We start from the raw sequence: 13,514 nt of genomic DNA, 5'->3' as shown, positions 1-13,514 counted from the left end.
GATCAACAACATGGTGCAGAGTTGCATCCTCACTACTGGTGGTAGTTGGGAATAGATAGATTTATCATGCTATAGAATGCCTCGATTCTTGGCTATTCTCCTTCTCGATACTCTTATATTCATGCTTTGCCTTCAGGTAAAGAGTGTTGAGGTTTTCATCAAACTCGAGGTAATGTAGTGTCTTAGATGGTGCACATTTTAACATATTGGAACTATGGATCCGAAATGGCTTTTGAATGGAAATTCTAAGCAAAGACATAGTAGCAGACAGTCAATATATCAAGAACATGGTAGCAGAGATATATCACCATTTTCTAAGCTTCTGTTTTGACTTTGTATTCTACTCCTTCCAGAGAATCCTTTTTTAAGCATTATGCATTCTTGTATACATAAGTCTGAAGGGCCAATGTGTAACTTTGGATGTAGTTAATAACTTGCATGTTTTTAAACAACTTCCGATTGAGTAATTTAGGGTCTAAAATTTGTTACAAGACATTGGACTATCCATACATATTTATTATTTGTTTTGACAAACTATCTGATTTTTTTTCTTTTACCAGGAGACTTTCAGGAGAACACAAATAGTAATTGTTTAAGTAATGAGGGAGAAGCTTCATCATGTCAACGGCTGCTAGTTGACAAAGAAGGAGACCTTGTATTAGCTCGTAGAAAGCAGAATCCACATAATGGTAAGAACCTATATTTGCACTCTATACTAGTTCCAATAATACCAATTTTCAAAAACATTTTTGAAGCAATTTGAATATTAAGTGCTCGTTTACTTTTCTTTTTGCACTCCTGATTTGCAATTGTCACTTCGTGTACTTTTCATTTAATTGTCTATATAACAATTTAAAGAAAGATGGGTATTTTAGTGGTTCAAGAGGAAGAAAGTGAAGGAAAATGGGATTTTGTTGACATAATTGGGAATTGTTTGGTGAGAATAGCAGTTAAAACTATATCTGGATTTCGGTGAAAGTCAATTTGCTTTCTCTCACTATACCTGAACATCAATTTGATGTGCTTATTTGCTACGAGTATGCCATTAATGATTGGCCATGAAAGAAAGAAACAATGGCATAAAGTTGCAAAATAGATTGTAAACATGAAATTTGCAAATACAAAAATGGCTACTTGTTGGTTGAAAATTTTGTAAACTAGTGAGGTTTGCAAAATGGTGGTTTCAGCCTATGTCACCGCGTTCGAATTCGAGTTCGAGTTCGGCAACTATAAAATTCGGATGAAGTTCGACAAGGGCAAAAATTTTGGAAAAAAAAATCGACATTAATTCGCCTTCTATAAGTTATTATTATTTTTAAATATATAATATTTTTATTCAATATAAATAAAAATGATAAAACAATAAATAAATCTAAATCTATTTAATAATAATAAGTAAATTAAAAAACGAACAAATCAATTGCAAACTTGTAGAGCAACAAAAATTCATGGGAAGAGGATGTCGCGCGGGTGTTCGGTGTTGAGGGCCGAGCTAGGGCATCGCCCTAGCTCGTGATCGGGGGAGTTGCAAAGGCTACAGGGAGCGCGGAAGGGTCTGCGCAGAGCGGGGGAGTCAAGGCAGTGTGGGGAGCAGCAGCGGGGGAAGGGAAGAGGAGTGGTGGGCTGCGGGGGGGGCTCGGGCTGAGCGGCTCGACCGCTTTTCCACACAGACAGCGGATTCCAGCGGGGCTGGGGGCCACGGGTGGACTTCCATCCCGGGAGAGTGAGGGAGGGGTGGATTTTTGGGGCTTTTTTAATCTTTCGGGCCCCTTTGGGGTTTAGAGTGTCGTCCGCCTCAAGCTTTATGGCAAGTATTAGTGGGGAGGCCTCGAAGGCTCAGCCAGTCATGGATTTTCGCGCCGCGGTGGGCTCAAAACTCCCATCATAGGGCATGAAGACTTTCAATAATAACCTCTTTTCTTCGGAGTTGGGGTCTGATAGTGCCGGTAGTTCCCGTATTTCGAAGATTAATGGGTGCTTGGAGAGATGCAACGAGAGGCCAAAACTGGTTATTCCTCCCGAGATGATAGCGGAAGATGTCGAATATTTCTCAAAACACTCGCTATATTGCAAGTTTTTGGGAATGAGGGTTTCTTTGTAGTTCTTGGAAAACTGGGCACTAAGGACTTGGGCTCCGGAGGGGGAAATGGAGATTATGTTGCTGGCAAATAACTACTTCATGGTTACCTTTAACTGCATGGAGGATCGCAATAGGGTCTTCGAAGGTGGTCCGTATTTTTACAACCCTGTGGGGTTGTTCATCAAACCCTGGCATGCGGGGTTTAACCCCTCGGAGGAACTTCCGAATAGGTTTCCTGTGTGGGTCCGTTTGCCACGTTTTCCTGTGGAATGCTGTCGGGAAGATGTGCTTCGGATGCTGGCCGCTCTGCTTGGGAAGCCAGTGGGATCTTGTACGCAAACCCTGGGAAGAAAGGTAATGACCTTTGCGCGTATTTGTGTTGAAATTGATCTTAGTAAACCTTTGCCAGATGACATAGATATGTGTGCAGGCTCTTATTCGTGGGTTCAGCAGTTAGATTATGAGACTTTACCTTTTCGTTGCCGGTTGTGTCATGAGTATGGTCATCTTCAACGTAAGTGTCCTAGATATAAACCGGTGGTGCGCCAACCTCAGCAGTTGGAACCGAGATAGGATAGGGCTGAAAAAGGGAAAGCTGCTATGTCAGTTGAGGTTGGGGGATCTGATGGTTTTGTACCAGTTAAGACTAAGAACAGGAACCGAGGACAAAAGAGGCCCTTTCAGGAGAGAAAGGAGGAGGACACTTTTAATAGATTTGAGACCTTGGATGACCTTTGCCATCAGGAAGTTAATTCGGGGTTAACCCCACTGGATCAAGGTGTGTTAGGGGGGGCTTCGGAAAGAGCACTTGAGGACCCCATCCACCATGATTGTGGTGGGAAGCCAGCAAATGGAGATGGATCATCCAGTAGGGGCTTAGTTGGGACTCACTACTGGGGTGGAGGTGAATTTGGTTGAGGGGGAGGGATCTCCGAGCGCTTTGAAACTGGAACCGGCTGGGGCCAAAAGCAATAAGACCCCCGTTCATCTGGGTTTGCATCAGAAAGACATTAAGAAAAGTGCATCAGAGAAGAGCTCAAAGGTTGGCAGAAAGAAGGATTTGGACAAGATCAAATTGATGGGGGAGAATTTGGTTGAGTCAGGGTCGGTAAAGACTTTGGATTCTCACTTTTCCAATCCTCCAAAATGATTGTGTTTTCATGGAATGTGAGGGGCTTGAACAACGGCCCCAGACAAAAAGCTGTTCGAGAATTAATTAGGAATCATTCGCCTGATGTCTTATTTCTGCAAGAAACTAAACTTATTGTGGAGAGTATGATGGGTCTGGTGCCAAAGCTGTGGGCTCGAGGAGAGTGTCAGTGTGTTGGGGCAGCTGGGTCCTCTGGAGGGGTGGCCTGTCTTTGGAACCCCTTAAAGCTTCGCTCGGTTTGGTGGTTGGCCTCTCGGTCTTCGTTATCCGGTGTTATCTCTAGTCTCGAGACTGGAGAATTCATTTTGTTTTCCAATATCTATGCCCCTACTGATCTTCAGGGGAAGCAAATATTATGGTCTCACATTTCCTGTATGTGTAGGTTAGCCCCTTTACATCCGTGGATTATGGCAGGAGACTTCAATGCCATCCTTGAGCTGAGTGAGAAGAAGGGGGGGGTGATGCGGTTGGAACCCTCTTCTTTCCTTTTTCAGGATAATATTTTCTTGCTGTATCTTGTTGACATTAAACCTGGTAATGGCTTGTTCACCTGGAACAATAGGAGGGTGGGAGAGTATTGGATTGCTGAGAGGTTGGATTGCTTCCTAGTTTCTAATTTTTGGATTGGCGGGGGGTGGTCCACCAGCTCGGAGATTCTTGATTGGAGAGGATCGGATCACTGGCCCATCAAGTTGGTTTCTTCTTCGGCTCGGGTTGCTCGCTCACCTCCTTTTAAATTCCAACTGATGTGGCTTCGGGATCCTTCTTTGCACGCTTTGGTAGCGGAGTGGTGGAGGAAAGGGAGGCCTGCCTTTGGCACTGCCATGTACTCCTTTGCCAAGCAGCTGCAATTTTTTAAGTTTCAGCTCAAACAGTGGAACCGACAGGGCTTTGGGAACATTTTTCATGCCAAAAAAGCTGCTCTACTTGTGCTGAATGGGATCACCAGCGAAATCAGAGAGCAAGGTTTGTCTGAGGACTTGCTCAAGGAGGAAGATAGGGTTGTCAAAGTGGTTGAGGAATGGGAGCTTAGGGAAGAAATTTATTGGAAGCAGAGGGCTCGTATTGATTGGCTGAAGGAGGGGGACAGGAACACTGCTTTCTTCTTTAACTCAGTGAAAGCTAGAAGGCATGGAAACGCCATCTCGGTTCTGGTTAATGACAGAGGCGAACAGTGCTTATCCTTGTAGGCGATATCTAGGGAGGCGTCTCAGTATTTCCGGACCCTTTTTAGGGAGGACTCGCAGGGGGAAATGGGAGAGGAGAACCAGGTTCTCGCCTGCATTCCCTCTCTGGTCACAAGGGAGATGAATGAGCATCTTTTGTGTCCTATTTTGTTGGAAGAGCTTGAGAGGATTGTCTTCCACATGAGGAAAGGAAAAGCTCCTGGTCCGGATGGGTTCCCTGTAGAATTCTTTCAAGAATTCTGGGATGTTGTCAAGCTGGATTTACTGGAGGTGGTGCAGGAGTCCTAGAGGAATAAGCAGATGCTTCGGGCGCTGAATGCGACTTTCATTGCTCTTATCCTCAAGTGTGAGGGGGCTGACCGACTAGGCCAGTTCCGACCCATCTCTCTTTGCAATGTGATTTATAAGATCATCTTTAAGTTGATAGCGGATAGATTGAAGAAGTGCCTAGGGATTGTTATCTCTGAGGAGCAGAGTGGGTTTGTGGAAGGGTGCCAAATCTTGGATGGGGTGGTCATTGCCACAGAGACCATTCACTCTATGGCAACTTCCAGGGAAAAAGCTATGTTTATCAAGCTGGACATGGCTAAGGCGTATGACAGAGTTCGGTGGTCCTTCCTCCAGAAGATCCTCAAGGAGTTTGGTTCTGCTGATGAGTGGATTTAGTGGGTTATGAGCTATGTTATGACTACTTCCTTCTCTGTGCTCATCAATGGTGATCATACTGAGCTATTTGGTGCTTCTAGGGGTCTCCGTCAGGGGGACCCCCTCTCCCCTTATCTTTTCATTCTTCTGGTTGAGGGTTTGGGAAGGCTGATTAAGCATAATGTGGGTTTGGGGATAATTCAAGGCTGGAGATGGGGTAATGACTTGCAGCCGCAGTCTCATCTGCAGTTTGTGGATGACACGACTCTTATGGGGATGGCTCGGATCATAGAAGCTAATAATCTGTGTAGGGTCTTGGATGTTTATCTTGCGGCGTCAGGCCAGATGATCAATGAGGATAAATTCTCTATCCTCTTCTTCAACACTCCGGAAGCTATTCAATGGAGGATTGCTCTTATCTTGAGATTCTAGGTTGGCTCCTTGTCGTTGATTTATTTGGGTATCCCTATCTCTCCTAGTAACCCTCCTAGGACGTCTTGGCAGGGTATTTTGGATAAATTCCGCTCGAAAGTTGAACATTGGACTCATAGATGGCTATCCTTTGCTGGGAGGGTTCAATTGATTCAGTCGGTGGTTTAGGCTCTTCCGATCTATCGGTGTATGCTTCATGTGGCTCCTAAGTGGGTCTTGAAGGGTCTAGACTCTCTAGCTAGGCAATTCTTATGGGCAGGCAATCTTTCCTCTTCAAAATGGAGTCTTGTCAATTGGGACTTGGTTTGTAGCCCGAAGCAGTCCGGGGGGCTTGGTTTAAGGCAGTCTATTCCTTTTGGGGAGGCGTTGGTGGCTAAATTGTATTGGAGGTGGTGTGTGGAGCAGGATCGGGGATGGGCCAGGATTTTGGCCAACAAATATATGCAGAGGGTTCCGCTGGAGGAAATCCCTAGATATCCGCTTGAGGGAAAGGGCTCTTCGATCTAGTATACTCTCAAGAGGGGGGCTTCTCTCATTAAGGCAGGGCTCTTTTGGATTTGCAGGAGGGGGGAAGAGGTCCTTTTCTGGAATGACTCTTGGGATGGCTACCCTCCCATTCTTGATTAGTTCCCTAACCTTAGGAATCTATGCCAGAGATTTTTGGAGGCTGGATGGTCAAGGGTGAGTGACTTCAAGGCTGCTTATAGGTGTGGACGTCTGGAGTTGGAGAGGTGGAAGTTTCCTGATGAGTGGCCGGTTGTTGGGACGGAGGAAGAGTGTGTGGAGGTGCAGGGCATTGTGGCAAGTAGACACTGTAGCTCCCTCAAGGGTAGGGATGGGCTGGCTTGGTCTCCCAATCCTAAGGGCATGTTTACGGTGGCTGGTGGATACCGGGAATTGTTGTACCGAAGACTTGAGGGAAGAGAGGTGAACTAGTGGAAATAGGTGTGGAGTAATGTGTCTTGGCCGAAGTGTAATTGCTTCGCTTGGACTTTGGCTTTGAATAGATGTCTAACTTGGGACAATATCCGCAAGCGGGGATTTATGGGGCCCTCTATCTGTGTGTTGTGCGGTAATGGGGAGGAAGATTCCTCACACTTGTTCTTCAGATGTCCCTTCTCTCAGCTGATTTGGCATTATTGGTGGGGGGTGTGGAAGCATCCTTGTATCCATGCGGATTCTCTGGTGGAGTTCTGGAGCAGTTTGGGCAGACCTCCTATCTTGTCCTCCTTCCTTCAGACTGTCTGGTATGTTGGGCCCATCTTCATTCTGTGGTAGATATGGCTCGAGAGGAACAGGAGAATCTTTCGTGAGGTCAGATTGTTAGTTCAGCAAGTTTGGAATAGAATCATTGCAATGATCCGGGAGACAGTGGAAGCGAAATGTGAGGTCAATTTTCCTTTGGGTAGGGATGAGACTGATATTTCGAGTAGGCTTGGTCTGCAGGAGTTGTCTCCGGCCTCAGCTTGTGTCAGGTGAGGTAGACGGGCCATGAGGAAGGTGCAAAGGATGGGAAGATGGATACCCCCTCAGGATGAGTTTATCAAGATTAATACTGATGGCTCGTCTAGGGGTAACCCAGGCCCTGCTGGAGTTGGTGGTGTTGGCAGGAATAGCATGGGGGAGGTTGTTTTCCTCTTTTTGGTGCATAAAGGGTGGCAGTTTAATAACTTTATGGAGGGATTGGCGATTCTCTATGCCCTTGAACGGGCTTGGGAACTGGGTCGTAGGAAGGTGATTTGTGAATCGGACTCACAGATTGTTGTTAACTTTTTGATGGAGCAGAAGGTGAGTGGGATTCAGTGGCAATTGGTAGGGATTGTTCAACAGATTCTCCAAATTAGTTCTTTAATGGAACAGGTATCTTTCATCCACATCCCCCGGGAATGGAATAAAGTTGCTGATTGTTTGGCCAAGTGGGCCTCGGAGCATGGTAGTGATTGGAAAGTTGAAGGTTGGGAGCATCTCTCCGAAGATTATTGTCAAGACTTGCAGAAGATTTTTACTGAGGACATGGTTAGGTATGAAGTTGGATGGTTTGGGGATGGGTTGGTGGTTCTTTCCTGGAGCTTTGGGGCTCTGGGTCTCTATGTAATTCTTGTATTTGATTTTCAAATAAAGTTTTTACCCCTTCTATTCAAAAAAAAAAAGTAAATCAAAAAACATATATATAGTATAAAATCTTTAATCTATTTAATATTAATAAGTAAATTAAAGCAACATACATTTAATGTGAAATCTTAACTTAAATAAAATAAATAAAAATGTTAATATAATAAATAAATCTAAATCTATTTAATAATAATAAGAAAATTAAAATAACATAATTTAATATGAAAGTTTAATCTATTTAATATTAATAAGTTAATTAAAATGACATACATTTAATATGAAATCTTAAGGACCAAAATAACAAAACTAAATTTAATAGGCCTTCTTGCATTGAAGGCATGATGGCCTACCTAGTTGAGTCGGCGACAAACAAAGAGCTCCCATGGCAGCACTGTGGGGGAAACAGTGGTGATGGGGCAAGGGCTCACACCCACAAAGCATGAAAAATAGCGGGCTGCAACATGAACATATACCTTTAGTCATACGATAGACAAAAAGAACAAAAAACCTTCAAAATGGACAGACGTGGCTGAGCGGGGGGTATTCGGCAATGAGTATTTGGCGACCTTCAAACCTCCGAGAAATGCGTCAAAACCTTGACAGATATACCCTAAAAAAATGCTATGTTTCTGCTGTATGAATTTTATTAATTTTTTATAGGTTCGTCGAATTCGAACTTGAAGCCGAAAATTCGATGAACGTGGTGACTAAGGTTTCAGCCATAGTACGTGAGATTTAATCTCTTCTATTTATAAGGGAAGGCTCCCCCTTTGCTTATTACTCTAAATATCTTAAAACAAACTCTAACTACTAATCCTATTATAAGCTTGGGTGTTACTTCATCTCATTTTCTTTCTTCATGATAGACGTTTATTGTTTTCTCCTTTTTAGAAGGGATATTACAATTGAGAGCAATAATAACTGAAAAACTTCTAAGTTATTGAGAAACAACCTAAAAGTGTACTAATGAAATATACAAATAACAAGAAGCAAAGTTTCCATGAAAGCACAAAGTCTTCCGTTGCTTCCTTAGGACGAGAAAATAGTAGTGAAAGTTCAAAGACTCAACACACTGTAATCCTATCAACCTTTTTCCAATAAATTCTGTAGCCCAAAATGAACTTTTTTTTAAGATAAGGAAGTAAAGCTCAAATTCATCCTACTTGCTATAAGACAACAAGGTAAAGCTCAAAGTCTTTATGATGTTATCCTCCTACAAGTCCTATTTTGCAAATTCTGAAATGTAGCACAAAGTCTACTCAACCAAATTTATCCTACTCTTTCACAATATTCATACAAACTGCTTTTACTCAATCAATTTAAACACCATAGCAAGAATGACATAAGAACATTCTCACCATAGAACACAATGAACTCAACACAAAGTTTGAGTGCCAAAGATGTTGTCTTTATTGATAAACTTTGGAAAATCACAAATGAACTCAAAGTTTCATTTTGCTTTTCACTTTGGCAGAGTGTAATTGCATAAAGATAAAAGATCAAAATTACAAAGAGCACCCTCATATATATAGAGGAGAGGCTATGAGTAAATCTAGGAAAAGTTACAACTAACTATGACTAAGTCAAAATTGGGTCCTACTTGACTTAGAACTTGTGCAAACTCTAGATGCAAAAAAGTGTATATACAAAAAGACGCTAGTAAGCATGGAGAAAATGACTAAGTGTCTGGAGACACATCTTCAAAAAATTTTCATATTGTTTGCAAAGTAACTTGTATTTCAGAGACATTTGTTCTTGGTTGTGGAATTTGGCGTTTGGAGTGGAGTCCATCACTGATTTGAAGAATTCCTAGAGTTGGACAAAAAAGACCAAAAATTGTAAATCGGGGTTTACTTGTGTAATTTGGGGTTATAACTCCGATTTTACACAAAAAGGGTGACTTTGGTGTAATTCGGGTCTATAAACCTGATTTACACCAAAAAGGGTGACTTTGGTGTAATTCGGGTTTATAAACCCGATTTACACCAAAAAATAAAAAATACCTAAGTTGCCGGTATGGTACGTGGGTACGATATGCCGGTACGACAAATTGTTTTTGAGAGTTGGGTACGTTTGGGTATGTCTGTATAAAAAAAATAAAAAATCATAAATAGATACATATTTGCAGCCTTAAAAATAAAAACAAGAAATTTTTTTAGAATACCACATATCATGCATGCTAAACAAAACTTAGAACTACCATAAATGCTACAAATTTGAAATACAATAATACTAATTTGATATCAATTTGTCAAAACTTGAATGTTATGAGACATAATAAATTCATTGTTCATTGTTTCAATATTAAAATAACACAATCAGTAATTATGCACCATATGGATCATCAGGAAGATCAACATCAACATCATCATTGACATTAGATGATGTAGGTAGATGAGTAGAACCACATGCAACCCCACTACCACTCGCACTAGAAGGATGATGGCTATCTGACTCCACAAGTAAAGATTCTGTGGCCGCTGAAAAATCTAAATCAGTTCGCTCCCGATCTACATCCCACAACTTTATGCCCCCTTCTACTCCTTTTGTGTATGAGTAAGAAGGCGCAAGTTGGAATGCACATAAACCAGCTCTTCTGCCTTGCTGCTAATTGATTGCGTTTCATTGAGTGGATAAAGGAGTATGTACTCCAATTTTGCTCAGATGAAGAGGAACTAGCAACCTATTGAAACAAAGTGAGAGTAAAATTATAAAATTGTAGATCAAACTTTAAATTGGAAGTTAATAATTTTATTATTTTAAAAATAGTAAACAATATGAATTTAGATAGTACTATAAAAACATAGGAACGAACTTGTGATAAAAGTTTGATTGCGAGAGTTTGGAGGTGTGGTGATGTATGGCTATTGAGGTACCACCAAGCATGAGCATCCTTTTTGTACTTGTCACGAAGAGCAGAAACACTTTGACCATTGGAGGCTACAAATCAGCAAACTCACTTGTAATTAAATCTTCCATTTCACGATTGGGAAAGAGTTTTGTAAGTGCTTTCCTACACCCATCACTGACTTCTAGATCTCTGTATGGTGGCACCCTTGACGGCATGGCAAGAATTTCATCACTATAAAATTTTGGAGTCAATGCATATGCAAGAAGATGAAGTGGGGTGGTCAGTTTGTTCCACCTCTCAACACAAATTGTCTGCACCTCTCTGAAGAAAGTTTCTTCAGAGTCTTGCTCTTTTTCATTGATGATGAGTTTCATTTTCTCAATCATTGAATCAATGCCATCGTATATCTCTCCCAAACATGGATGATCCATATCGGTATAACGGATCATACTCATGATGGGCTCAGTGAAGCTAAGAAGATATTCCACTCGTTCCCACCAAGTGTCATCTAGGATCATCCACTTTACATTTGAGTCCCTTCAGTACTAGATTGCCTCCATAGGGACCAACTTTGACTAATAACCATGCTAGCAAGTGGCTCTTGCACCTTCACAAGTCTCCTCAAGACAATTGTGGTGGATGCGAATCGGGTCTCAACAACCTATTCAAAAATAAATAATTAAAGTTAAAATAAGAAGATATGCTCGAATTTAAAAACTAAATTTATAATTAGTAAAGTGAAATGTAGAATTTAAAAATTGAAATGCTTCAATTACCTTTAGCAACTCCAACTGTGAAAATGACCTAAAAATGGCCTGTGACATGTGATGGTTTGTAATAAACATTTGGATCTCTTCGGCCTCAACATAGATTTCTTTGATCCAATTTATTTTTCTACCCAACTTCTGTAGCATAAGGTTGAGAGAATGCACAACACAAGGTGTCCAAAATATATGTTCAAACCGTGTTTCAATCAACATGTTTGCAGTTGTGCAATTCCTTGCATTGTACGTTATTACTTGGACAACATTTTGAGGACCCACATCTTGAATGCATTGTATCAAAATGTCAGCAATAAATTATGCATCCTTCACCTGCCCTGCACAATCCACTGATTTCAAAAACATTGCCCCTTTCGGGCACACTGCAATAACATTAATTAATGGCCGGTTTTTGACATCCTTCCACCCATCAGAAATAATTGACACTCCTGTTTGTTTCCATGAATTTCTAATGGGAGCCAATGCATTGTCTATGCTTTTTACCTCCTTAGCTAGTAAGGTGCTACACACCTTTTCATAACCTGGTCTCGTGTACCCTTGTGGAGCCTCATTTACTTTTCTTAGCATATCCTGCCAATATAGTGATCGTATAACATTAAATGACAAACCATTTGCATATAAACATCTTGCAACACTTTGGTTTGCAATCTCTCTGGCTTCATTCTTAAATGCTATCTTTAATGGCCACTTGCGTCTCTTCACACTAACAGGTTCTTCTTCAATTCTACCCAAAAATGGGTGGCTCTCTACTACAACATCCAGAAAGTCATTATGAGATGGAGGAGGAGGCCTGCTTGATCCCCTTCCTTTCCTCAAAGGATGGTTTGCACCACGAGAAACTCTCGCATCTGCTTCCTCTTGCTCTGTAATGAATCCTGCTATTTGTTAAGGTGGCAATTCATTATTATCCTTTCCTTGACATGCTTTGATACCTTGTTGGGGAATCGCACATGAATGGGCTTTCACTTTCACACGATTGTATGAGCTTTTGTACCTCACATTACAAAAATTGCATATCCAAACAAATGTTCCACCCCCTTTTACTTGTTCTATCATTTGTACATATTTCCATAAAGGTGAGTTTGGATCGGTTTTGAAGGTCGGCGAACTAGCATTGGTTGCCGTTACACTATTAACAACAAATTAAAAAAAACAATTATTAAACAATATAAACAGAAGTTAAATATTTGATTTATTTTTAGAAATTAATCATGATAATTATAAATATAAATTTATGTTATATTATTTTCAATAACATAAATAAATTTATATTTATAATTATACTATATTACTATTTATTTTAAATACTATTAAATTAATATAAGGTTCAATTAAAATTACAAATGTAAATCATAAACGATAAACTATTAATGCTAATAACAATTTACAAATATTATATTAATAATAATAACAATTTAATAATTATAAAATAAAAAAGTTAAAAACCAATTATATATACCTTGTATAATAATAATTATATTATTAAATTTAATAAACAATATAAAAAATTAATTTAATATTAAATTTTAATATTTGGAAACTTGGAAAGCAAATATAAAGGGAAAACCAAAAACTATTAAAATTATAAAATTATTATAAGTTCGATTAATGTTTTAGGAAGCATTTATTCATCCTCGAGAGAAATTAAAAAAACAATTTAATATACGTTGTACAATAATATATTGCTTGGATTTGTTGTGACGTATTCACACATCGCCCCATTGCAAATGGGGACCCCTGCTTTTGCCTTCTGGGGTGTGTTTTCTAGGTCTTTTAGGGTTTTTGTCTTTTAGCCTTTGCTTTTCGAGTGTCGCCAGGGGGATCACTAGGATGGCAGGCTCTGCTTGAGCCGAGGTGAGTCTTTGGGGCCCCAGAATTAGGGTTTCTTTGAGAGTCTTCCTTAGGGCCTGGTTTTGCTCTTGTTGCTAATTGTGTCTTGCTTGGTGAGTGAGTGTCATTCTTGAAGGTCCAAGCTAGGTCAAGTTGGTGAGTGATGAAGTTTGGAATGTCATCCTGATCTTCAAATGCCCTGAAATTTGGCTAAGTCTGGAATGCCCTGATCCTGAAATTTGGCTAAGTCTGGAATGTCCTGATCCTAAAATTTGACTAAGTTTGGAAAACTGAAGAATCCTCCAAAAACTAGATTTTGCAATATAACTCCTGGAGGTTCGAAACCACTCTCAAACATCCTGACAGTATATATGGAATATAACTTAAAGTATAAGTAAGGGTCCAAAGCGAATTTCGCTCCCGACCCTTCCAAAGGGTCCAGAGC

At 40.6% G+C, this 13,514-nt stretch overlaps 1 protein-coding gene across 2 annotated transcripts in view; it reads left to right on the top strand.

The window, feature by feature from the left end:
- LOC131039601 (uncharacterized) overlaps window positions 1-13,514 on the top strand; it is a 114,669-nt gene that overhangs the window by 11,376 nt on the left and 89,779 nt on the right. For both annotated transcript variants that reach the window (XM_057972393.2, XM_057972394.2), the window contains exon 2: window positions 561-689. In XM_057972393.2, the coding sequence (XP_057828376.2) occupies window positions 561-689 (129 nt within the window). The remainder of the gene's footprint in view (window positions 1-560; window positions 690-13,514) is intronic.

Source organism: Cryptomeria japonica, chromosome 5 (assembly GCF_030272615.1).
Source record: "Cryptomeria japonica chromosome 5, Sugi_1.0, whole genome shotgun sequence".
Classification (NCBI taxonomy): domain Eukaryota; kingdom Viridiplantae; phylum Streptophyta; class Pinopsida; order Cupressales; family Cupressaceae; genus Cryptomeria; species Cryptomeria japonica.
The sequence above is the reverse complement of the archived record's forward strand: the minus strand, read 5'-3'. Positions and strand labels throughout refer to the sequence as shown.